Source organism: Vidua macroura, chromosome 1 (assembly GCF_024509145.1).
Source record: "Vidua macroura isolate BioBank_ID:100142 chromosome 1, ASM2450914v1, whole genome shotgun sequence".
NCBI lineage: Eukaryota > Metazoa > Chordata > Aves > Passeriformes > Viduidae > Vidua > Vidua macroura.
Window position 1 is genome coordinate 122,588,382 of NC_071571.1, and position 24,957 is coordinate 122,613,338.

The following is a 24,957-nucleotide window of genomic DNA, read 5'->3' on the forward strand; positions in this document are numbered from 1 at the left end:
TGTTATCAAGTACACCTTTGCATATGTCTAAACTATGACTTAAATTAAAAGCCTTAAGCATTCTCCTACATACTCAACTTTCAACCTAAATAGAATATTACTAACAGTATACAAAGAGGGCACTTCTAATCTATTTAGTGTAACTATGCTACAGGACAGCTATTTTACAAAGGAGATTAAGTTCAGATGTTTAGAAACTTTAAAAGTAAGAGAAAGCTAGAAACCCTTAACAGCTACTCAAATGTAACTATAATTATCTTTTAGAGAGTATTAGACTAAACTCCAGTATTTGCTACAGCCATTGTATTAAAAGAAAGTTCTACCACACCTAAAGGATAAGGCATAGCCATCTACTAATTGGCATATTTGTTTATTTGTCTCAGTTTGTGAAAAGGTCCTTACTTGTGTAAGCAGCAAAACAAACTCCAACTGAATGATTGCTATATGCAAAAGAACTGAAGGCAATTGCCTCTGCAGTGAACTTTACAGTTCTCAACAGCACACACGCAACATGCTATCTGAAAAAAGTTACTAACTGAACTACATGTATTAAATACTGAAAAAAGTTTTACATTTTTTATTATAATTTATTTTATTTAACAATCTAAGAAGTTTGCAGCCATCAGAAGTTCCAGTGCAATTTCAGGTGCAATTGGGAATTCAGGAATCTCCGTAGAGCTGTTAGTATAGCGGACCTTGTAGGTGAAATACATGCATACTTTGGATAGGACATGGGATGGGATCTCTCTAAAATTGACCTCATTTGTTTCATTTTCTGCAAACTGACCTGTAGAAAGAAAAAAAACAACACAAAAGAACACCAAACCAGAAGTCAAAATCTCAATTCACTGCAAAATGAAACAACTTATCATATTAATACAATGCATTCTAAATAGACCTGCCTAAGTCTCATCTTCCAGGGTATTAGATTCTCCATTGTAAAGCAGGATGTGCCACATTCAGAGACCTCAAAAATATTAAGACACCCAGCATCATGAAATGTTTATTTAGGCTGCAGCCTATCAACATTGTTCTGAACAACTACACCAGAAATTTAGGTTTACTCCAATACAGCTGATAGGTACTTAGCTGTGTGCTAAGCTCTAAGAGGCATCAATCCAAATTTCTAGCTGTCTTATTAAAAGAAAACCAAAACAGTTTCTATATGTTGCACATGTATATGTGTATATCAGTAGTCCCTTCCCCAGCAGCTTTGAATTCCTCTGAGTTGAAACCTCAAAGACGCATTAACTTAATAAGCTGTGGAAACAGGCAGACAGCAGGGACAGGGAAATTTTAATTGTACTAGAGGGACGTTTACAAGCGGTATAAGTTTATCCCTTTTAGATATGAAAGAATGTATTCAGAATTCAAATCCCAAAACACAAACACATTTGAAATTTGCTTTCTATATTGCCTATAACCATGAAACTGGGATGATACAAAAGTTAGGATTCTATGGTTAATCCCAAAGGATTTCTATTATTTTGTCTCTCTTCCCCTCACATCTTTGGACTTTCAACTCATTAAACTGAAAGACAATAAAAAAATACTGACATTAACTCCATGTTTATGGGAGACTAGTAATGTTTAGTTCCCACTATTTCTGTGGGCATCTCCTTCTAGCTACAAAGCAGAGCTATTTACTAATGTCTACATGGATTTGTGTAGAAATATCTGCATGCACTGAAGCCAATCTGGCTTGAATTTTAGTACAGGAACAGTTGGAAGCAAAGGAAGAAATATTAGCATATTGGCCAAGCTACAGCACTGAAAAAAAAAGAATTACACATCAGTGAAATTATGACCTACTGAACTAGACGGCAACAGTACTTTTCCTTGTGACCTATTTATCTTGTTAGTACTTATATAAAATATTCTGGACTGCTGAGTCCTATACAGAGTCAGTTTCTAGCCCTCTAAACAGGCTACTTTGCCTTTTTTCCTTCACACTGAATGAATTCAGACCAAGTCTTGTAACTATTCTTCCTCTTAGATGTCTGGGAGACTGACATGGACACAAAACACTTACTACGTATTTTCAAATGCAACCATTAAAATGACACTGAGAATTTTAACTGCTCAGTTTGCCCAAGTATTACTATGTAATTAAAAAATATATTAAACCAATGGATCTCACCAGTGTCACCAGAATCTAAAAGAGAACATAAGAAAGACCATATTCAGCTCCAAGCTCCATGTAGCCTGCTGCCCAACCACTGACGTGACCAAAGGTAAATGCACAGGATGAGAGTATAGAAGAGTGAAAGCACTTGTGCTAACTTCTCCCTGTTATCTCCCTCACCCTTTTGGTCTTCAAAAATTAGTTCAGATACTTCTTAAACCAGATATAGTCTCATATATTCAGTAACATGTGAGGTCCTTCCCTCTTGTAAGTTTATCTACCCTCACCTCAACCTAACTTTCATCATTAAGGTCAGGAACTCCTTGCCATAGGATGCTGTCAACATGTGGCCTTAACCCTACATGAGCAAAGCTGCTTGCTCATTTGCCTCTGCTGTGGGTGGACAAGGGAAGAGGAATAGAACAGTAAAAGCAAGAAAACTTGTAGGCTGAGAGGAGAGAAAGGAAACAAAACAAGTGATGCAATGGTAATCACCACCGCCCATGGGCAGACTGATGACCAGCCAGTTCTCAAGAAAAAGATGGCTCACTTCCTTTTTTCACACCTCTCCCTTTTTGCACTTTGGAGCACAATATATGGCATGTAATATCTCCTTTGGTAGCTCAGATCATGTGTCTGGTTGTGTTCCCTCCCAGCCTCTTGCACACCCTCCTGTCTGGTTATTGAGTGGGGAAAGAGTGAGAAACAGAGGAGGCCTGAACAGTGTACATCTTTCCGTAACAGCTAAAACAGGTGTGTTATTGGCTCTGTTTTAGTCACAAATACAAAGCACAGAACCATGTGATCTGCTATTAAGAAAATTAACTCCATATGGAATACCAGAAGTTCTGCCATGGATGTGGCAATAAACTACCAGCTCTCATCAGTTTTGAACTTGGCAGCTCCTTATTTCATATAATACCCTCAAGTTCTCATACCATGGGAAACTAGTAGCAATGTAAGACAGAGTAAGAGCCCTAACTACTCAAAAAGCAGAGTCCAGTTTTAAGTCTGGTACCACAATACCCCAACAGAAATGGACTGTTCCGCTGGAAACGGAAACTAGGCAGGATGTAGAAAAGCTATCATTTTTTTCAAACTTTCACTTACTGCATGATAAAAATTTAAACTGTCCAAAAGTGAAAACAAAGCAGGTAAAGGTACTAAGTCTTCTGTACCTACCTGGTCCACTCAACATAGCTTTTATTGTTCCTGATGTTAATGCATGCTCTCTTTTTACAATGAACTCGTGGCCATCAGAGGATATTAACTTTACATACATAGCATCTGGGCCCTCACACCCACCGTATGTTTTCTCTTCTCCATCTGTAATGGAAAAAAAGACAACGGTTTCAGAACACAATATACTAATTCACATTACTAAAAATGCAAGTTGCAGTTTTTTCTATGACTACATTTGCAAACTGAAGAGCCCAATACAATCAGAAATGAGAAACAAGCATTTTGCATATTTGAAGATGATTTTTCTGAAGTAACCAGCAATCTGTTTTAAAGTAATTTTGCAAAACTTGGAATTTTTTTATTAACATCCCTCCATTATCAAATTCTAACAACATTTTAAAAATCTACATAGGAATGAAATTTTCCTTTAGACATTCTCAAATCAATTGAACATACTACTGCTTCCTTACATTAAATCTACAGTCATGTTTATCATCCTAATACTTGCTAAAAATTAACTAAACACATATCTGATACTGAAAAATACAGATGGCAAGGAAAAAATGCCTTCTGAAGCACTGGTAAGAACAAAAGCAGTCAATATTCCTGCACTGAAGAAATGACATAAAGTAAGACTCATACTCCCTGACTGCCCAACCAAACCCAGAAGCACAGAGCATCAGTGCATACCTGTGTTGTGGCCTTTGGGAGAAAGCATGGAAAGTGCCAAAGCACTAAACCCAGGGAGATCTGAAAATTCTGCCCACAGCAGTTTGACTGTGCTTTATCTGTTTCCCTTCTCCCTTCTGTTTTGCTGAATACCTGCTCTCTACTTTGTTTCTTCTGAAGGCTTTATCCCCCTTCCCTTTTTGTGCCTTTTTTATTGTATCCTGACAGTGCTACTTTTAAAAGTTGAATTACTGTTGCCTGTATAGCAAATAAAACATTCCCCCAGTCAAGTTGCTTTGTGAACTTGAAGTTAAAATTGTATTATGTAGCTATTACCAATTTTAATAAATTTCTACCAGTGCCAAACATGCTATAACACAGTCAGAGAAAGTATAGACAAAACCAGAATCCATCCAATCTTGTTTCATTAACCAGTCATTTGTTGAGGCAGAAACAAGAGTTTCAGAAATGTAGTCATATTACACACAATGTAATTTATCAGAAAACAGTCTGTATTATGATCTCTGAGCAAGAATTCAACAGGCTGACTTTAGTTAACAAACAAACAAAGAATTATTTTAAAAAGTACACAGTAAAATTTTCTTGGCCGCTCTATAAAAGTTTAGTGCTATAAAAGCCTAGAGGCATTCCTATTTTAGCATGTACATTTTCAGGACTATGTTAAGCAAGTGAAATTTTTTGTTAGAATAGATACACTCTGAACAAGTCTTCCAATAAATGAACAGTCACTTGAGAAAATTCTTCTACAAAACATATATAGGAACTTTGAGGCTACAAGAAGTGGTGACAAGATCAACATTTAAAGCCTTAGAATCCACCGCCTCTACTGACATGAGAAAGAAAATGCTTCAAATAATACAAAAACAAGAAATACTCTAAGATTGTGAACTTACCCATTCTCTTATTTAAAAATTGTTTCTTTTCAACTGCAGATTTTGCAATAGGAGCGTCTGAAAAAACACAAGTAGCAGTATTTTGAGTCAGCAGCACAATTTTTAAATGGTCCTTTACTTATTAGTCTTTATGTTACCATAAACACTCTTCCAAAAAGAATACGATGACAGACAACATGCAGTGTTGATGAGCAGTATGTTTTGAAAACAGTAAACCTATGAAGTTCATCCATGGGAAATGCAAACCCTTGACCTTCGCACCTCCAGTACTATGTGGAGGCTGACCTGCTGGAAGCAGCTTTGAACAAATAGACCTGAGGGTGCTGGTGTACAAGTTGAACACAAGCCAGCAGCGTGCCCTTGCAGCAAAGATGGCCAACAGCACCCTGGACTTTATTTAAGAGCATTGCCAGAAGGTTGAGGCAGGTGATCCTGCCCCTCCACTGGGCACTGCTGGGACACATCTGGAGTGCTGGGTTCAGTATGACAGACTGAAGTTGAGACCTGCAAAGGGTCACAAAGATGACCAAGGGATTGAAGCACTTGTCATACAGGGACAGGCTGAGAGAACTGGGGTTGTTTAGGCCAGAGAAGAGAAGGCTCAGGGATCAGTCTAATCAGTATGCACTAAACACCTGGTCTTCAACCTGTCCTTCACAAAAGATTGACAGTTCCCAATATCACCACGATAATCTACTTCAGACATATAATGGAGGTATAGTCAACCAGGAGCTTCCATAGCTGGTATACTGATATCCAGCTTGCTGCATGTGTTTTTCTCTATGGAAATGAAAATAAAGAGTTAGAGAAATGGAAGTACTTATTTGCAAAACAAATCTGGTATGTTCAGATACAACTTATATTTCTTTACCCCAAGCTGCATCTCTTCTGTCTAAAAGAAAATTTGGGAAGAGAAATTCTACCCACCCACCCGCTGTCCTAATTCCTTTCATATCAACAGCCACTCTGCAAACATTAACCGAGTACAAATCAATGATACTGCTGTGTGTCCACAGATTCAGGAAAATAGCACAAGTGATTCTAGATGGTCACCCAGCTGATATTCAGGGCTGAAGGCAGCAAAGAGATCATAATAGAGACCACACCCCACATTTGCTCCCTCCTGTGTTTCTGGTAAACGTTTACAAAAAATGTAAGCAAGCTGAGGAAGCTGCACGATTTGGAAGAAGTACTACAGACACCTCTTTGCTATTGTTGATCACTTCACTTCTGCCCAGCACTTTGATGCTGGTTTATTCCATCTGTCTTTTTTCACAGCTACAAATATGAAATAGTGCAAGTGTCTCCTCAGGCTTTCATAAGAAGGCACTTCGTTATGTACACCTAATGAAACTACACACACACAACCAGTAGTATTTAGTTGTCTGAAGAGAAATGAGCAAAAATAATCCTCCACTTATATTGCTGCTTCCTTTGAAAGTTATCCTGACTTTACAGAACTATCTCTAAAAAATATTTTCTTTACCACTGATATAAGGAACATTTTAACCTGTACTCTTGCAGGTGAAAAATTCCTGAATATAAGGCACACTTAAGAATGTTCTTTGAGAGTTAATTTCTGTATGTTATAATAGAGATTCCCTAACATGGTGTGTTAAATGCCTTCATCTCTTTCCATAACTTTAGGAACTCATCTAAGGAAATTAGATTTGGGTGCTGGGACAGTTAGGGCCCAAAACTGATGGGATCTTTCACCCTACTTCAACAGTTTTTGCCAATAGAAATCAGCCATCTTATTGGAGAGCATCTGCTGCTCAGGAACTGAAGAAATACCTCACATTACTACTTCTAGTTTGCAAAAGATGATCACTTGTACTACCTCTTTTTCTAGCCACAAAACCATTTGCTACATTCCAAAAGAGTAGTGAAACCACTGATGATTTATAAATAATAATACTGGGGAAAAATAGAAATAAAAACAACATAGAAGTGATACTACTCTTTGGAAGTGTTGCTGATGATAAAATATGCCTTGGTTTACAATACAAATAATGCCACCAAACACAGGAATAAAGGCTAGTTAGTTACTGGGAATGCAGATATATTAGCACCTTGCAAAGTAAAAGCTTAACTTGAGGAAGCTAATACATTGAAAGATTGAAATGGAGAACTGAAAAAGTCTACACAAAAAAATTAAATGTCACAAAAATACACAAAGACCATTTTAATAAATCAAATGTGCTATCATATGATTAGAGAGTAAAAAATACAGTAATTAACAAAGAAGAAAAAAATTATGAGGCTCAGTGGTCTGAATTCAATTGTACTAAACAGTGAAGCAGGATAAAAATGTCGTAAGCCTTTGTAGTTTTAGGGCATGCTGAACTAATCTAGTTTTTAAAAAATTAATCAGTCATTTTCTTTGGAAAAAAGGGAACTCAAACAAGATGTAGTCTGGGCTTCATATATCATCTGGGGTTAAATAAATGTAATAAGAAGTAATCTTAAAATGAGAAAGAACCTTTCTACAAGACTACAGGAATACAGTATGGTGTTGCAAACATAGAAAAGAACTACTAGTTCCTCCAAAAAAAAGTTGATTTTTTTTAAACAATGCTGCCAGAAAAGGATAGGCAGATTTGGATGAGACAGAAGTGGAAAGCATTGCAACAAAAGTGGGACAAAACGTAACACAGACAAGTGACCAGTCCTGAAAAACAGTGTACCAGAAGCCACATGAAATTAAATCATATAAAATCAAGACTCCTGCATGAAGGGACCAATACAGTCGTCATTCATGTAGTCAGGGCATGTTATTTGGGACTATAGTCTTTCTGTGGTCAGCTATAAACTGATGCAGCTCTGTGGGAGCAAAAGGAAAAAAAAAAAAGAGTGAGGGACAAAGAGGCAAATGTACATTGAGGATTCCTTTTCAATAGAAATAGGGAATATGAGCAACATTGCACATAAGCAACAGCTTCTCTGGAATAGCACACACAATCCTGAATTCCTTTTTTCAAGAAAAAGAAGTCTGAATTACAAGAACTGCAGAGGGAACCTACTGATATGACTAAAAAGACTGTTTATAAAAGAAAAATTAATCTTCCTTATTAAGCTTAGCAAAACTGAGATGAAGAAAAACATAAACATTCATTAAAAGGATAAACACCATCAGGAAAATTATGCCAACATAATATCTCAGTTTAAGTTCAACTAATGAAAATAGGCAAAAAAAGTTAAATTTATAGTACTATTCTAGAAACTAAGTTTGGTTCTGGGTATGGAAAACTCCAAACATTCGATTGTCAAAAGTAAAAGATGCGGAAAAGCCAACCTGCTTTTAAGAAAAAGACACAATATGTTTCAATATATGATGCATTTGACATGTTAGCAACTGAGTTTCACTCAGTTTCCATTCTCATGCAATGATGTGTCATTATAAAAAAAAATCATGAATACTATTAGCAGTATAGATTTATTCCTGACAAAACAGCCAACAGTAGAGAGCCCAGAAAAATCAGAGAGCCAATGCAACAAATGAGGAGAAAAGAAAAACAAGAAACTCAGGAACTCTGAAAAACCTAAAAAAAATAGTAATGGTTCCTCTTCTGGATCAAGAAGTTCTCAGTCTGCCATGACATTGTATGAAGATCAGAACACTTTCAAAGACAGAAAAAACTTCACACAGAAAATAAATCAAAAGAATATAGAAATACCTCTCACAAATTCTCACTTGTGCACACAGGGAGTACAAAAGGAACATGGAGGGAAATTTTCTGTACCTTTTTTTTAATTGACAATGGCATGGCCCTAAGTTTCAAATAACAAGTCAAGCAAAATCAAGCAACCTTGTATGTTATGTTCCAAGAAATTATTTTCTCTCAGTGTATTTCCAGTGTACTGTTTATTACAAAACATATCACTATATTTTCCTTCTGTATAATGAAAGCAGCATAAACAACAAGACAATAGGAATAGAGACAGATTTCTGAACGTGCCTGGTAACTACCTATATTTTATTTACTTTTCCACATTTTATAGTTGCCCTGTTTGACTTCAACAAGACTACACCAATGCAGCAGTCAAGATAAGAACAATATCAAGTTTTGTTAACGTACTTTTTATATATTGTGACTTGACTATTTCAGACTCCTGCAAAGAACCACTAATTTATGTTGAAGTACATTCACAATTCCATTTGCCCTTCAAGAAGCTTATGTGGCATTACTACAAGATAGCTCAGCTCCCTGAGTTAAATCTCAAAAAAGCACATATATTAGGTATTACTGTTCTTCTGCTTTGCCTCCTTAAAAAAAGCAAAACAAAAAAAAAGGCAAAACAAAAAAAGGGCAAAAACCCGCATTTATTAAGAGAAAATTTACATTAAAGGGATATGCTACTTTTTAATCGGAAGGAGAGTACAATACAACTAAACCCAACGTATTTGGCACGGAAACTTTCCAACCAGTCTAAAAAGGACTTCCTGCTGCAGAAAACATAAAATTGTCACTAGATATTAGAAAACTGAAAATTATCACAAGCTGCCAGAATGTTTACACCTACAAGGTAAAATACTGTGAAATATCACAAACCTCTAAACCATGGCAATTAACCCACACAAGGCAAGTGTTCTTATTTCCCTACTTCAACATCTCCTTACACCTCTAAGAAGAAAAAGCAAGTTTAGTCTGTTTAGTCTCATCTCCTTCCTGCTTCTTTTCACCATCAAATGCAAGAACAAAACTGAAACTGGGATGGTCACAACCATCCCAGCTCACTCCCAAAGCTGCATGCTGATCTCCCAAGTTTGCCAGAATTTCCAGAATATAATTTCTTTGTATGTCTTGTATGCTAATGAGTGGAGTAGACTTGAAGGACACATGCTAATGTAGCTGAACCCACTGGACCACTGCACAGCTTCCAGAACCTCACTGCTCTGTTCTCATTTGCACAAGAACACTAAATCTATGCAAACATTTCAAGCATTCAGATTCTTTGATCCCACAGGAAAATCCTTTAAAAACTCAGCTTCTGGTTTAAGGAAATTCAGATGGCTTCCAACTCATTAGCTGCATGACATACATACGACTTTTGTACACTTCAGCTGCTGACATTTGCATCCTACACTATCCATTTCTGGAAAACATGGCAAATCGGCCTTCACCAATTCCTACGTTTTTTTTAAAGCCAAATGTGACAATTTTTTGTGTCATTCACTGCTCAGCACACATAAAAATAATTAAGGTAAAATCAAGGGATTGAAGCATATTTAGAAAAAACATGAGGAGAAACTGGTAGAGCATGATTTCCAAATCAGCTGATTCACTACTCCAGTACTCTTAGGCTCTAAAATTCAAATTTCCTGGGACACACAGGAATGTGACAGGAAGGCATACTGTATGTGAATGCTAGTTGAGATAACCAGGAGATGGGGTAGGATAGCATGTACAGAGTACCAAAGACCTTAGTTAAGATTTTTTGTCTAAGGAAACTTTCCTTTTCAGTAATTCCCCAGAAAGCTTCAAGCAAAAAAAACTCAAAAACATGGGTAGGGGAGTGTCAGTCTTTTCTTCCAAAGAGTACTTCCAAGCTGTACTCTACAGCTCTTGCCACTGGAAGAAAAGAGGCAAAATTTTACAGGGCATGGATTTCTGCCCTCTTGTTATAGGCATTCACCAAAACCTGCTGTTATGCAAACTATCCCACAATAACTAAAGGTAACTAAATCCTGAGACTTTCTAGGTGCTAAAAGACTTGTAAAAATACATCAAAGTTCCTTAAAATAATCTGACAAACCCCATACCTACATGACATAACTTGAGGATTTCTTGTAACATACATGAGAATTGTAAAAACACAGTAAAACTCCTGAAGCTGAGTATCCTTGAGTGCAATACTCATTTGTCTCTCTACAACAATATTAAAACAATTAACAATACTAAAATTCTTCACATTAAGACTATGTGAAACCATCTAAATCTGTTCATCACCCACTCCGGTACAGAAAAAAAAAAAAAAAAAGAAAATCTCAAATGGCTTTTCTCTGACACATGGAATAAAATTAATGCTGTAGTGCTAAAAGTTTCTAAAAATTATCTCAAAGCTCCCAGTGAAAACGTTAGCAAAAATTTTACTGACGTAAATATTTTACTGATATAACTTAAGCTCATTAAAAGGCTGATCTCAAGGCTAAGGTGTGTGCCACCTCTGCAAAGATGTGGACAATGGACTAATAAAAACTGATAAACACTTATTCCTGTTCAAAGTAACTCTTCAATTAATTGAATATGATCTCTCCCCCAACAATTATTTTGGTCCTTATTATAGCAAAAGGAGAAAACTGGGAGCATGTAGGGGATTACTCAGAAATAAGTGCACAAAGAGTTTCTTGCCCTAAAGATCTCTCATGTGCCTGTTTATCTATGTTTTTCTGGTTTGCTTCCAAAAACGATCAAAGCCAAGTAAACAAATGGCCTGTGACTGTCTAGGTCTCCTCAGAACACAAAGCTTAACTTACAACCCACAGTACCAATCATATCTAGAAATATTTAATAGAAGTTAACTAGTGGAAGACCAAATTGGCTGTCAAAGCGAACTGCCAGCAGCACTATCACATTTTCGGACATAAATGTGAAGCCCTCAATACCTTATCAATGCTCAGGTTACCTTGTATTAAAGCAGAACCTCCCTCTGAGGAACACATTGCTCTCAAAAGTTCATTTCTGTCGCTACAAGTAGGGATATCACCCTTTTCTTTGCTCACATTCGCCGACCATTACAGCCAAATCACTTAACCAGCACTTTTCACCTTGGCAAAACAACCCCTGGGGGCGCATCCTAAATTCTTTCGGCCTGAACTTTTCCCCTCTCTCTACGGCCTGGCGTAGGAAAAGGGCGACCGTCACTTACGGCAGGAGTTTGGGAGCGATGCTCAAACCCAGCACTGCTCCGAGAGCCCCTTTTCCGGCGGCGCCGGCATTCCAAGGAGAGCGTTTTTGGGGAGGAACGCGCCTTTCGCCACCACCTCGGTGGGAGAACCCGGCCTGGCACCGCGCCCTGCGCACCCCGACGGCCCCCGGTGCCGCTCCGGCCTCTCCGCCCGGCCCCCGTTCTGCCCCCCCCCCCCGCCGGGCGCGGGGCGAGGCCCGCTGCCCTCCGCGGGGCCGCCTGCCGGGGCTACCCGCTCCCCGCCCGACGGGGCGCCCCGCCCCCGGGGTGTCCCTCGCGGCCCCGGCGGGGTCTCGCTCCCGCGGCCGCCCCTCACCCGTGGGCGCCGCTCCCTCCGCCCCGCTCGCAGGGCCGCGGTGTCGGCCCAGCTGCCTCCGAGCGCTTCCGCCCGGGTCACGGGCCGCTTCCGGCTCCCCCGCGCCCTGCCCGTGCGGCGCCCGTGCTCCCGGCATGCTGTGCGCGCGGAGCGGTGCACGCTGGGGCGCGTAGTTCCCGGGGGCATCTGCAGGCCCGCCATGTCAGGGGTTGGGGGTGTCGGCCGTCAGCAGCTGAACATGAGCGAGCGGGTGTTCGGCTGGCCAGGAAGGCCAATGACATCTTGGCTTGTATGCAGAATAGTGTGGCCAGCAGGAACAGGGCAGTGATGTGCTCAGCACTGATAGCGCCGCACCTCGAGTCCTGTGTTCAGTTCTGGGCCTCTTGCTTAATCACGACACCGAGGTGCTGGAGGCTGTCCAGAGGAGAGTAATGAAGCTGGGTAAAGGTTCTGGCACATGAGTTTTATGAGCAGCACCTGAGGGATCTGGGGTAATTTAGCCCGGAGAAGAGAAGGCTCAGTGAAAACCTTATGGCTCTCTACAACTCAGCCTCTTCTCCCAGGCAGCTGCCGAGACGACACGAAGCAATGGCCTCAAGTTATGCCAGGGAAGGTTCAGATTGGGCACCAGGAGGAATTTCTTCACAGAGAGAATGTTAGACATTGGAATGGACTGCCCAGAGAAGTGGTGGAGTCACCATCTCTGGGGGGTGTTTAAGGGATGATTTGATGTGGCAGTTTATGCCATGCTCTAATTGACGTGGTGGTGTTGGCCGCGGGTTGGACTCGATGCCCTCAGAGGTGTTTTCCAGCCCCATGGATCCTGGCGTTCCGCGGCTGAGCGGCGTACGGGAGACGCTGACGGCGGCGCCGCGGAGCCGGCCGGAGCCTTCCCACGGGCGGAACCAAAGCGCGGCGTGGCGGCGGCGCGCCGGGGGCTGTCGGTGTGGCACCGCCCGCCGTGTCCCCGGTGCGGCCGCGGCCCCGCCATGCTCCCGCTGCTGCTGCTCCGGGCCGCCTCCGCCGCCTCCCGCCGCGCCGCCGCCCCCGCCTCCGCCTCCGCATGGCTGCGGGGCGCCACGCAGCCCGCCTGCCGCCACCGGGCCGCTGTGGCCGCTGCCGCTGCGAGGCCCCAACAGGTTCTGTGCTGGGGGCTGTGGGACTGTTTGGGGACTGTGGGAGCGGGGGGAGCGTTCCCGCCCCCCGGGGAAAGGGCGGCGGCCCTGGGATTGGCGGTTTTGCCCTTAGGGGATTTTGAGGAGGAAAGCGAGGTGCTCCTCGGGGCGTACCTCCTCTGATAGCTCAGGTGAGACCCCACCTGGAGTGCTTTGTCCAGCTCTGGGGCCCCCATCGATCTGCTGGAGCGAGTCCAGAGGAGGCCACCAACATGACTGGAGGCATGTGGTACCTCTCCTACGGTGAAAGATTGGGGGAATTGAGTTTGTTCACCCTGGAGAAGAGAAGGCTTTGGGATGACCTAATTGTGGCCTTCAGTACATGAAGGGAGGCTACAAGAAAGTCGTGTTGGGAAAAGGGTCTTTTTAAAAGGGCATGAAGTGCCAGGACAATGGGGAGTGGATTAAAACTGAGAGTAGGTTTAGCTAATCTAAAGGAAGTTATTTAGCTAATCTAAGTTATTAGGAAAAAAATTTCTTTTCTGTGAGGGTGGTGAGGAATCAGAATAGGTTGCCCAGAGAAGCTGTGGATGCCCCAACCCTCAAGGTGCTTAAGGCTGGCCTGGATGGAGCTTGGAGCAAACTGGTATAGTGGAAGGTGTCCCTGCCCACAACAGGGCTGCTGGAACTGGATGATCTTTAAGGCCCAGTTCAACCCAGGCTATTACATTATTTTATGATCAGACAGAGATGTGGTGAGCACAGATGCCATAAATGTCTCCCTGCAAAGCTGTGTGTAAATTGATTGCTGCCTCAATTATCAGTAATGGAGTTGCAAATATTTCGTGCTAATTTGGGATATTTACATGGTAAGTTATTGAATCAGGCAGCATATTAGTTGGAGTTTTTGGCATGCTTTGGAGTGTAACCTAACTTTAATCCTTAGTTTGAAATGCTGGGGGTGGGTTCAGGGCAAGGAGAAACTTTGTCTGAGTGTATGCATGTACATATATGTGTGTATATGCATGGATAGGTAGATACAAGGTGTAATGCTGATGTTCCTTAGCCCTGTACTGGTTTCATCTTTCAGGTTGCATCTTTTCAAGGAGTGGCTGTTCGCAGCGTCAGCACATCCTCCCCTCATGATCACCCAGAACATGGAAGATTAGTTTATAAAGGAAATTTGGCAAAGACAGTTTTGGGTATGTGACTCAAAGTGGTTTATATTACCTTTCTTTGTTGTTGTAGTTTTAACAGTATTTAGTAACTTTAAAATGAAGCATTAAAAGTGAGTGTTCTCCTTTCCAAGTTAGCCAAAACAGTGGTAGAGGTGGTGCTTGGTTTCTGCTTCTCTGCTTGGGTGTGCAGAGAGCTCTGTTCATCTCTGTAACCCCTCAGCCTTCTTTGGCTTCTCTTGAGGCCCTTGGGGTGGCTTATCCAACCCAGTAAGCAACAAAGATGAGCTATAACTGCTGTTTACATTCTGCGTGCTTGGAAACACATTTCAGTGTTCCTGAAATGTGTCCCAGGCAAGCAGGTATTATGATGAAGTGCTCCATCTCTAATGAGACTTTGCAAATGTTTCTTTACCCATTGAATGTTACAAAGTGAACAGTGAAAGGCAAAGCCATTGGATGTTTTCTGATACACATCTTTGAAATGTCTCCTAATTTACTTATTTGTTGCAGCATCTTGGGCTCCTGGTTTTCATGGTGATTTAAGGACTGTGGGTGGTCCACAGCACTGGCTACTGTCTTCCAAGCCACATGCAAAATGGGTGGGGAGTACCTGTTAATATTTAGTAACCCAGGGTTTATGTATGGTGGCCAAGCTGGCTTCTTTGTAATACATACAACACTAGTTGTTGATGAAGAGAGAAATTCCCTGTCTGCCATCTCTGCAGTGAGTGCCATTACATGTGTCCATGAATGGAGTCAAGTCTCATTAGAAATCGGTTTTTCTGCCTGTGAAGACAGAAAAAAACTTCTATGTGTGCATAACAGCTAATAGTTGACTGCATCACAGAAATAGAGCTAGCTTTGACAAACCCAGCATGAAGGTACAAACAAATCAGAAAAGCGGCAACGAGACAGATTGAGTTTTCAATGGTTTCTCCATGAACTTAAAAAAAGAGGGAAAGGGGTTTTCAGTAACTTCATCAGTTCAAGTAATGGCATTGTTATGTGGTAGAAAAATACAGGTAATTATAGAGAAAATGTTGCTCATTAGTGTTAACCTTTATTTTCTTTGATTCCTTTCATGTAGGTGTGAAGTTTTTCTCTTACTCCACCAGCATATTCAACCTGTTCATGATGCCCTACATCATGCTCAAAAGTGGTATTGGAGTGGAAAGTTTGCTTGTCCAAGCTGCCTTTTATGGGTTGATCGGGATTTTTACATTTGTAACTCCGGTTACTTTGCATCTCCTTACAAAAGGTTACGTGATCCGGCTCTATTATAAAGATGAAGTGGACACCTATACAGCCATTACCTACAATGCCATCTTGGCAGAAAAAGCAACTGTGTTCCATCAGAAAGATGTAAAGATTCCAGACATCACCAAGATGTTTACAACATTTTATGCTAAAACGAAATCAATGCTTGTTAATCCTACGCTTTTCCCAAATCCTCAGGATTATAACCATCTCATGGGCTATGACAAGTCCTCATTTTTTAAATTTGAGGATTTAGAGGGGGTAAAGGAAGCTGATGAAAGGAAATAATTTGAAGATAATGTCAGTATCATCATCCATAATGCAGTACTACGTATATGAAAGAATGTAAAAATCTATTCCACTTACTTAAGTATCACGTAGCTGGAGTTTTCCATATGCATTTTGGAATGTATAAGAAGAGACACTTTTTAAAAAATATTACAAACAATGTGAGGATTTCTTTAGAGTTAATGACATAAAATACAGTAAAAAAAGGAGATGCTTAGCCCTGTCTTTTGCTTGTTTATTCTTGGTTTGATTGTTGTTGTTAGCTCTCCGGAGAACTGTAAAATGCATGAGCTTTGTGGCAGTCTCACCACCTCTGTGTCAAAAGACACTCATTATCTATCGAGTATGTACTTAAGATGTTAAGCCTTAAATATTGTACTTAATCTAAAAATACCAGGTTTTTTGTTGCTGCTGGTGATGGTATAAAGGGAGTGATCGTGGCTTTCCCTTCCCTTTGTGAAACCATCGGTAGCCAGGAGGAGTCTCTGGAAAGCAGGCAGGTATTCTTGTGAATTCCTGCTGCAACTCCCTCCCAGAGGAGAGAAGAACATGGGGAGAATGGCTGTGTATATATAGAACAGTAAGTTCTAGCTACTCAAATGTACTCTCAGGTAAACTAAAGTTCCACTCCAAGCAACCCTGTCCCCAAAGGTGAAGAGCAAGAAGCCTCTCATCTTGGGCACCGTGACATAAGATTTGCTCTGTGAGCATCCTGCTGACAAGAGGTGCTGTATTTGAATTGACAAAGAAAATTCTAGCAGCTAGTGGTTAAAATGCATTCTGTCAGCATTTATGTAAGGTGAGGAAGCATTTGTCCCTCTAAAGAACACACCTCTTGATTTCCAGCACTGCGAAGAAAACCACCTTTCACTCAATTAAAAAGGGGATCCGGTCTTTTTGTGGTTCTAGACTGGTTCTTCTCCCTTGAGTGTGTAGAGGTTGGATTTACATTTTTTTGGCTCAAGGCGCATAAACTGACAAATACTTGTTTTCAAAGAATGAAAGACTTAAATATTTTGAGACATAAAAATTACTGAATTGAAAAAAAACCCAAAATTATTAAAATTAATAATTTTGTGTTAGCAGTGCCCTTTGTAATAAGAAAATCTGATGCTTGCTACTAGTCCTCCTGATCCTGCAAATAAGCAATTATAGCTTACTTTCAAGGTGTTTCCTAAGTTGTAGCTGAAAAACTGTATTTAAAAGTCTAAATGTCTTCCAATACTATTATTTCAATTTCCTTTTGGAATTTCCTTAATGCCACACATTATATTAAACCAGTGTTTTGAATGTTGCTTTTCTGACTGCCCTCAATGTATTTGCTTAGTAATTAAAAAACAAATCATCCCATCCTAATATTTTTGAGGCAGTTTTTTTGTGTTGGCACAACTATAATTTTAAAAGGGTGATAAAGTCTATTTAAGCCAGTATCATTCCACCGGTAGCAATAATATATAAATAAAATTTTCATAAAATTACATTGAACATGTGAGGTTCAAATTATATTGAACAAGCAATTCTGATCACCTGGTTGTACTACTTTTTCTCATTGAAATGATGTTTTACACCTAGTTAAAAGAAATCTTTCCATGTCTGATGAATTCACTCACTCCTTTTGGTGCTTGCATTAAAAGATGAACTTGACTTGACCTTCCAATGACAAATGCGGGGAGAACAGGAAATAGAGTTTGCTGGAGAAGGTAAAGGAAAAGCCCCAAAATTTGATATATATACTCCATAGGCAATATCAAAATCCTCATCTTTTCCTTCTGACTGCAAAAAATTTTCATTTCTAAATTTGAGATTTGGCCAATTCAGAATTAAGCAGCAAGAGTAAGCTATCTCCATGCCAGTGGCTAAATTTTTTGTCTATGAAAGATAAATATTATTCTGCTCGTGTTCTGATAGTGAAAAGTAAGTGAAGCTAGTAGGTAGCTTTCTGACACACAGGTGATTAAAAATAATATTAAAGAATCCAGAATTCTACCAGAAAATAGGTGATGATTCTGGCTAGGGTGTAGTCTCAGAAAAAATGCTAAATACTTCCAATGTGCAACTTGAAAATAATAGGATAGTACTTTTATATTAGGAAAAAGAAGACCAGGCTTAGTGAAGATACTCAATATTCTACTTGCTTTTGCTTTGTTTGCTGCTACACTTAGATTGTGTACTTGGAATTGTAGGACCATTTAGGTTGAAAAAGGACCTCCAAGATCATTAACTCCAACCATTAACCCAGCACTGCCAAGTGCACCACTAAACCATGTCCATAAGTACCACAGTTATATATCTTTTTAGATACCTTCTGGCATGGTGACTCGACCACTTCCCCAGGGAGCCATGCCAGTGCTTGACAGGACAGCCCTTTCAGTGAAGAAATCTTTCCTAATATCCAGGCTAAACATCCCCTGGTATAATTTGAGGCTGTTTCCTCTTGTCCTATTGCTTGCTACTTGGGAGAAGAGACAGATCCCCACCTTGCTATAGCCTGCTTTCAGGTTGTAGAGATTGATAAGATCACTTCTGAGCCTCCTTTTCTCCAGTCTGAGCAACCCCAGTTCCCCCAGTGTGGTATTCACATACCCTCTGAACAGAGAGAGACTTAGCTTTCTCAGGATTTCTCCTGAGAGAAGTAGAGAAAAGAGAATCAAAACAATTCTTATCTCATTTGCTGCTCCTGTGTTTGTGCCCATGTGGAACGTGGTATGGAGATTGTTTACCCAAGGTGATTGCTTGATTGGGTTCTGGTGATTGTGTTTTGGATTGATTCACCAATTAGGTCACAGCTGTGTCAGGACTCTTGGGAGAGAGTCATGGGTTTTCTTGTTAGTTAGTGATAGTTATTACTAGTATAATATATTATAATATAGTTTAATAAGGTAATTAATTAGCCCTCTGAAATCATTGGAGTCCTGCACATCATTATTATTGTGTTGGGGATCCCAGCACCAATACCCCCGGCTGTTCCTCATAAGACTTGTGCTCCAGACCTTTCACCAGCTCCACTGCCCTTCTCTGGACACACTCAACACCTCAGTGTCCTTTTTGTAGTGAGAGGCCCAAAAATGAACACAGAATTTGGGTATACTTCCACATATGTGACTTGTTTAGATCCCTGGAATTGTTGAGAGCAGTTATTCACATTAGAATCAAAATAAAGGAAGGGAATTGTAATCCAAAAAGACTTCAAGATGTGTTTCCTCTTTGCTCTGGGTTCTGAGCAGTTTGTCTTTATTAAGATATTTTTTAGTGCATTGTGTGCATTTCCAGGTGGGAAAGCTCTGGAATCTTTGGTGTCTTTCTATGGTAGAAAATGTGCATAAATCAGAGCAGGCCCTCTTGCTACTAAAAAAATCCTGCAAGAGAATCAACTGTGGTGTGAGTGTTTCAATAAACAAATTACTACCAGGTAATTCCCACTCTGTTAGCTCCATGTCTGTTTAACAACCCTATTAATTATGTGAATTACTATTTTTTCTAGTGTATTTTTCTTCAGTTTCATACACTTGGTGAAAACCAGTACTAAGTGCAGAAGTATTACTGCCTGCTAACATTTTTATTCCAGGAAGTTTTTGATATTTATTTGGGTGTCGGTAACTTGTATATGATATGGAAGAAACTATGAGATCTAGAGAATGTGCTTGTACATGTGGAGGTTCTGAAGGAAATACTGATGTAGGAGGCCAGTTTTCTGAAATAAGTGATTTACAAACTGTTTATTTGCAAGGCAACGCCTACAGTGAAGGCTGACAGCTCCAGCAGCCTTTTCAGGAGCAGCCAATCACTTGTCCATAGCATCTGGACACGTCTTACCCTGGTCCCAGTTTCACTCAAACTGGTATGAAGAGCAGGAATGTATCAATGTGTATCAGTAACAGTGTGGCCAGCAGGACCAGGACAGTGATTGCCCCTGCTTTACTCAGCACTGGTGAGGCCACCTCATGTACTGTGTTCATGAGGGCCTCTTAATTTTTTGGACCCCATAATTCAGGGAGGGCATTGAGATGCTGGAGTGTGTCCAGAGGAGAGCAATGAAGATGGTGAAGGCTCTAGAGGGTAAGTCCTGAGAGGAGCAGCTGAAGGAGCTGGGATTGTTTAGGCTGGAGAAAAGGAGGCTCGGGGGAACATTTTCTGAGAGAAGGCTGTAGCCAGATGGGGATTGCTGATCTCCCAGGCAACCAGCAACAGGATGAGAGGAAATGTCCTCAAGCTGTGCCAGGGGAGGTTTAGGTTGGACATCAGGTGGAATTTCTTCATAGAAAGGGTGATTAGACATTGGAACAGGCTGCCCAGGGAAGTGGTGGCATTGCTGTCCCTGGAGGTGTTCAAGGAAAGGCTGGACATGGCACTCAATGCCCTGGTCTAGTTGACACAGTGGTGTTTGGTCAGAGGTTGGACTCAGTGATTTCAGAGGTCTTTTCCAACCTAGTTAATTCTGTTATTCTGTATGAAATTACTGAAGCCTCCTTCCTAGACACATTCTTCCTATCCCTTCCAGCCTTAAAACTTCTACAAAAGGTCATAGATGACTGTTTTTTTCTTTTTTCTTTTCCCTTTGAAGAACAGTCAGGATATATGAAAATTTTTCTTTTCAGTCTTTGGCTACGTGTTATTTTCTTGCTAGTGACCCTCTCCCTTTCTCAAGTTTTTGGCTTTGTCCACATTATTATTCATTAGTCCCTATCTGTTCTTAATTATAAAGTACAAAGCTCCTTGTCATTCTTTAAAGTTATTTTTTAAATTAAATTATCCCACAACCCTCATCCTTTTCTTGCAAATGTAAAAAATTTTAATGAGAAAATTATCCCTCTTTGATACTTCAAAGAGAAATCTGTAAAGCTCTGAGGTACTTCACACTCTTAACCACACTCTGTAGAATTAAAAGGTAACTAATTTGACTGGAGCTTGCTTTATTACAAACTGAGGTCATCACATTGGCAAAGATGAAGAAAATCTGTAAATTTTTGCATGAAACTGTGAGGGCTTAATTTAGGTGATGGAAACTTCATGGAAGCCTCTTCGTGCTGTAAAAATTAAGAGCAGACATGTGAATTACTACAACTGCTCAGTATAACTTAATAGGGTGGAAACTTGGTAAACTGCTGTAATTCGGTTGCTCTGGAGTTCTGTGGCCATACCACAAATTTCTTCATGCCTCATACCATGGATTTCTTCATTCCTCCATGTACAGCATAGCCTACTGCAGCCTGCATGAGAAATGGGACAAGTGTGCTTAGCTGTGAGTTGGATCCACTATAATAAGATTATCCCAGAGCTACACAGACCTCAGCAAGCAGCTATTTTAAGCAGGGAATAGCAGAGAACAAGAGCAAACAGCCGCAAAACATGTCCAGCTGTCTCCCTTTCTAGAATTCCGGGGTGGAAAGTGTTGCTGTGGTGTGCATACTGTGAGCCTCAGGTACGACACGTCCCTTTCTTATCCCTTCATCCTCTGCTTTCTCTTCTTTTTGGCAATTTTAATAGTTCAAGGAATATTTCAGAGTACAACTGTAAGTTTTAGTCCTAAACTTGGCTTGCAGAGAATAAGCCATAAGGTTACTGGCAAGAGGCAGGGAGTTATTTCCAACATAATAGTTTGCACAGGAAAACCATACCACCTGGTATGTGTTTGCTACATTTTAATAGTCTCCAGTGGTTTAATATGATATATTCAAATCAAACCACTGAGGCAAAGTTCATACAGCATTTAACAAAACATATTCAGAGTCATGCACAGCACTTTTTCTATATTTCAAAAACTCTTTGGTTTCTTACTCAAATGCTACCAACGCACCACTGGATACGTGCCAGTGCCCTGCTCTTGGTTTTGACTCCCATGGCACTCTTGTGCATTTCATCAGTTGCCTGCAGAGGAAATGAATCCTCTACCTCTTTATTGTATCCCTGGGCATGACTTTCTACTTCCACTATAAACATTGTCAAAGATAGGGTGAGGGGATTTGAGAAGAGTCTACAGTTTTCTATTCTTCATGCTGATAGTTGAGTGTATTTTTATTTTTGTGAATGCAGTCTTATGCCTTATTTAGAGCCCCTTTATGTTATAGTGCCTTCAGCATCAACCCTAAACCCAGAATCAGAAGGAATAAACGTCTGCTTCCAGGTGCAAAACGATCTACTTCAAAAACTCACAAATTGTCCTGTAAGGAACATTATTATTGCCTCTTCATCTAACAAATGTGGTTAATGTCTTAAATGAGTTTTCCATTAAAGTGAAATTTTGTAGTAATCATTAATTCTGACTAAAACTTTGAAATTGAGTACTTTCCCCTGTTTTACTGTTATTTATTTTTCTGTGATGGGATATTATCATCACGCATATTATAAATCTTTCCTGAGGAAGATTTTAATGACTTATAAGTGCTTATCTGGTCAACGTACTCATCTGCAGCCAACAATCCAAGTACAAAGTGATTATTTTGAAAAGCAATTAAAAGTAAGTTAAGCCCTTTTTGGATGCATTGAGAAAAAAGATAAAAGTTTCATGAATTATTTTAAGGATTTTAACTACAAACCAGTGAGGAAACTTGCAATAAACTTGTGTTCTCAACATCTCAGATGTAACAAAATTAAAAGTCATAGGTATGAAATTCTAAATTCTTTAGACTTGAATTTATGTACTGTTAATTGGATATGAGAACTGGTTCCTACTGAATTTACTTGCAAAGGGTTCCGAAATAAATGAAGTATTTCACTGACAAAACCTCAGTGAAGTAACATTATTGTGTAGCTCTTTCCACTTCTCATTTCTTTTTGCCTTCCTTCTGGATTGGAATATATAAGAAAAAGAAAATAGTAAAGAAAAAGAATATAGTAAGGAAAAAGGATTTTGTAAAAGCAAAGTGTATAGGACTTCATAATCTTCTGCAGTGATCCTCATACTGACTTGAAAGGAACAGAACAGACTCTTCACACCGCTAGTGCACTAGTTTGGGACTTTAGTGTTCACCACAAGATGTCACTTTTATGAATAGCATTGATGAAACGCAACACGCATCTAAAACAGAGTTTGCTGAAAGTATTTGAAAATAATTTAGGTTATTTTGATTTAATGACAGTTTGACCAAACACAGTGGTCAAGGTTGTGGGCTTTATAATCATGGTCATAAAGGATATTTTAGCTGTGATACCAGTAGTACTTATTGTTCCTGTTTTCCCATTTAGTCATCCAGATCCTTTTAAATTGAGCTTTCTTATGTTGACTTTTTAAAGCATTGGAATAGTCTTGCCTTGTGCAATAAAAGTGCAATAAGAAAGGAGCAGGAGGTTTCTGCATGTGTCTGTCTGTCTGAGCCACCAGGGGGGACTCATTCCTCATCTATAACTTTTCTGCAGCAAGTATCTGAAAAAAAGCGCCCATGCTTGAACCAGGTGTAGAAAGTAAATTCAGCAGAGAGTTTGCCTTCTTTCATATTAAGAGAGCTTTATGTAAAATCTTTTCAATCTGCAGTGCTCTTTCCACTTTTCCTGTGAGTGCATCAGCCACCCAATGCATCGGGCAGCAACACCAGACCAAGTCTGGCCACAGAGGGACCCACGTTCAGCTGGGAAATCTTGTATATCAGTGGGGTACAGTCAGTGCCACCCCCTGCCCGCTTCAGACTGACCTGGTACTTGTGCTAAGCCTGTTGGACTGATAGAAGACTCAGCAGAGAGCCTGGCTTGGTTTCTCACAGATTAACCTCCTTCACACCACTGGTCATTGCTTTGTGGTTGAAAGGAATGTTTTTTGGTTGTATGTGCAAAAGGCAGCTCTTCTTTCATAGCTGCTTCATTGCCCCTTTGTGATTGTTTCACTACTCCATTTCTTTTTTCCAACTATTACAGCCTCCCTGATTTATTTCAATTTCACTGCATGTCTTACTATTTTTAAGCAATAGTTGTCCATCTTGAAACAGATCTGTGTTATTGATATGATCACAAAGAGCTTATATGTTTTATAACATCCTGTTAAACAACAGCAAAAATCTGTGTGTGGTGTATGAACTCTGGAGATCTGTCAGGAAAGTTATATCATTTTGAATTCCCACTTAAAAGCCAAATACTGAAAATTTAATAAAATTTTGAACTCTACCAGGCCAGTGGGACTCTTCTTGTGGTCTATAGAAAGATTTGGAAATATTTCCAAATCAATAGCTTTAATAGCTGCATTAAATTTTCAAATTTTTATCTTATTTTGTAAATTATTGCATGTTCATTAAATGGTGCTTTCAGGCACCTTTAATTCAATTTTCACCTTCCTTAATTAATCTAGGAACTACCCCCATCTCTGAGCACACTCAGTCATGGTTTTCATGCACATCATTATTCCTAAATTATCTTTTGTGTTACATGTTCAGACTTCTGAAAAACAATTTCTTAATATTTTGCTACTTTACCTTTATAATATGTAAAATATTACCCTGGCATGCACAGAATTTGTGAGAATAAAAACTTCTGGCATTGTGATGGGGAATGGAAAGAGTCAGAACAATTGATTGTTATATTTATTGTAATTTTTATTGAGTTTCCTGCTTAGCAGGAATCAAACTCAAATACCTCTCTGTTTTATGTATTGCTTCTTTTTATTAAAAAATAAATACAGTTTCTGATCTAAGAGAAGTCAGCAGATATATACACAAACCAAGAAGGTAACTTGTGAGAAAATTATCTGCTTAATTTCTGTAAGTCATTCTTCCATTAAATTCAGTAGATTTCCATATTTTATTATACTGAGAAAAAATATTTAGTTGTGTTTCCTGTCAGTTAGAGGGGGTTCTGCTCTCTTAAATGAGTTATTAGGCTTAATTTAATCTGTTCCTGTAGTTGGGACTAGCTGGAACTAGCTGCTTAGTACTGCTGGGTTTGTGCAGTAAGAGCTGATCCTGTTTAGTCCACAGGATTGATATAGCCAACACAGGCAAATATGTTATTCTTTATGTAATTCACTAACAGACAGAAATGATGGTGTGTATCTAATACCAAAAGTGCTTTAAGAGGTTTTTGT

The 24,957-nt window shown here is 39.8% G+C and overlaps 2 protein-coding genes across 3 annotated transcripts; one reads left to right on the forward strand and one right to left on the reverse strand.

Annotated features, from left to right (window-relative positions):
• Positions 1-354: 354 nt before the first annotated feature.
• ELOC (elongin C) lies at positions 355-12,232 on the reverse strand. 2 transcript variants are annotated; one of them, XM_053976010.1, is made up of 4 exons: positions 12,116-12,232; positions 4,891-4,947; positions 3,308-3,451; positions 355-787 (listed from the first exon to the last, which is right to left on the reverse strand). In XM_053976010.1, the coding sequence occupies exons 2-4, from the start codon at positions 4,892-4,894 to the stop codon at positions 597-599; spliced, it is 339 nt and encodes a 112-aa protein (XP_053831985.1). In that variant the 5' UTR covers positions 4,895-4,947; positions 12,116-12,232; the 3' UTR covers positions 355-596. The 2 variants fall into 2 exon arrangements, with proteins under 2 accessions (XP_053831985.1, XP_053831993.1); XM_053976018.1 differs by lacking the exon at positions 12,116-12,232 and adding an exon at positions 11,761-11,928.
• An 872-nt stretch (positions 12,233-13,104) lies between these two features.
• TMEM70 (transmembrane protein 70) lies at positions 13,105-17,309 on the forward strand. Its single transcript, XM_053993513.1, has 3 exons — positions 13,105-13,254; positions 14,321-14,432; positions 15,496-17,309. The coding sequence occupies exons 1-3, from the start codon at positions 13,105-13,107 to the stop codon at positions 15,951-15,953; spliced, it is 720 nt and encodes a 239-aa protein (XP_053849488.1). The 3' UTR covers positions 15,954-17,309.
• The last annotated feature ends 7,648 nt before the right edge of the window (positions 17,310-24,957 follow it).

Bases quoted from the DNA above. Each gene is read 5' to 3' on its own strand.
- ELOC (XM_053976010.1), bottom strand. The intron at 788-3,307 runs GTAGGTACAGAA...TTCTTTCTACAG, and splicing joins AGCTATGTTGAGTGGACCAG to GTCAGTTTGCAGAAAATGAA.
- TMEM70 (XM_053993513.1), top strand. From the start codon at position 13,105: ATGCTCCCGCTGCTGCTGCTCCGGGCCGCCTCCGCCGCCTCCCGCCGC. The intron at 13,255-14,320 runs GTTCTGTGCTGG...TTCATCTTTCAG, and splicing joins CCGCTGCGAGGCCCCAACAG to GTTGCATCTTTTCAAGGAGT. The intron at 14,433-15,495 runs GTATGTGACTCA...CCTTTCATGTAG, and splicing joins TTTGGCAAAGACAGTTTTGG to GTGTGAAGTTTTTCTCTTAC.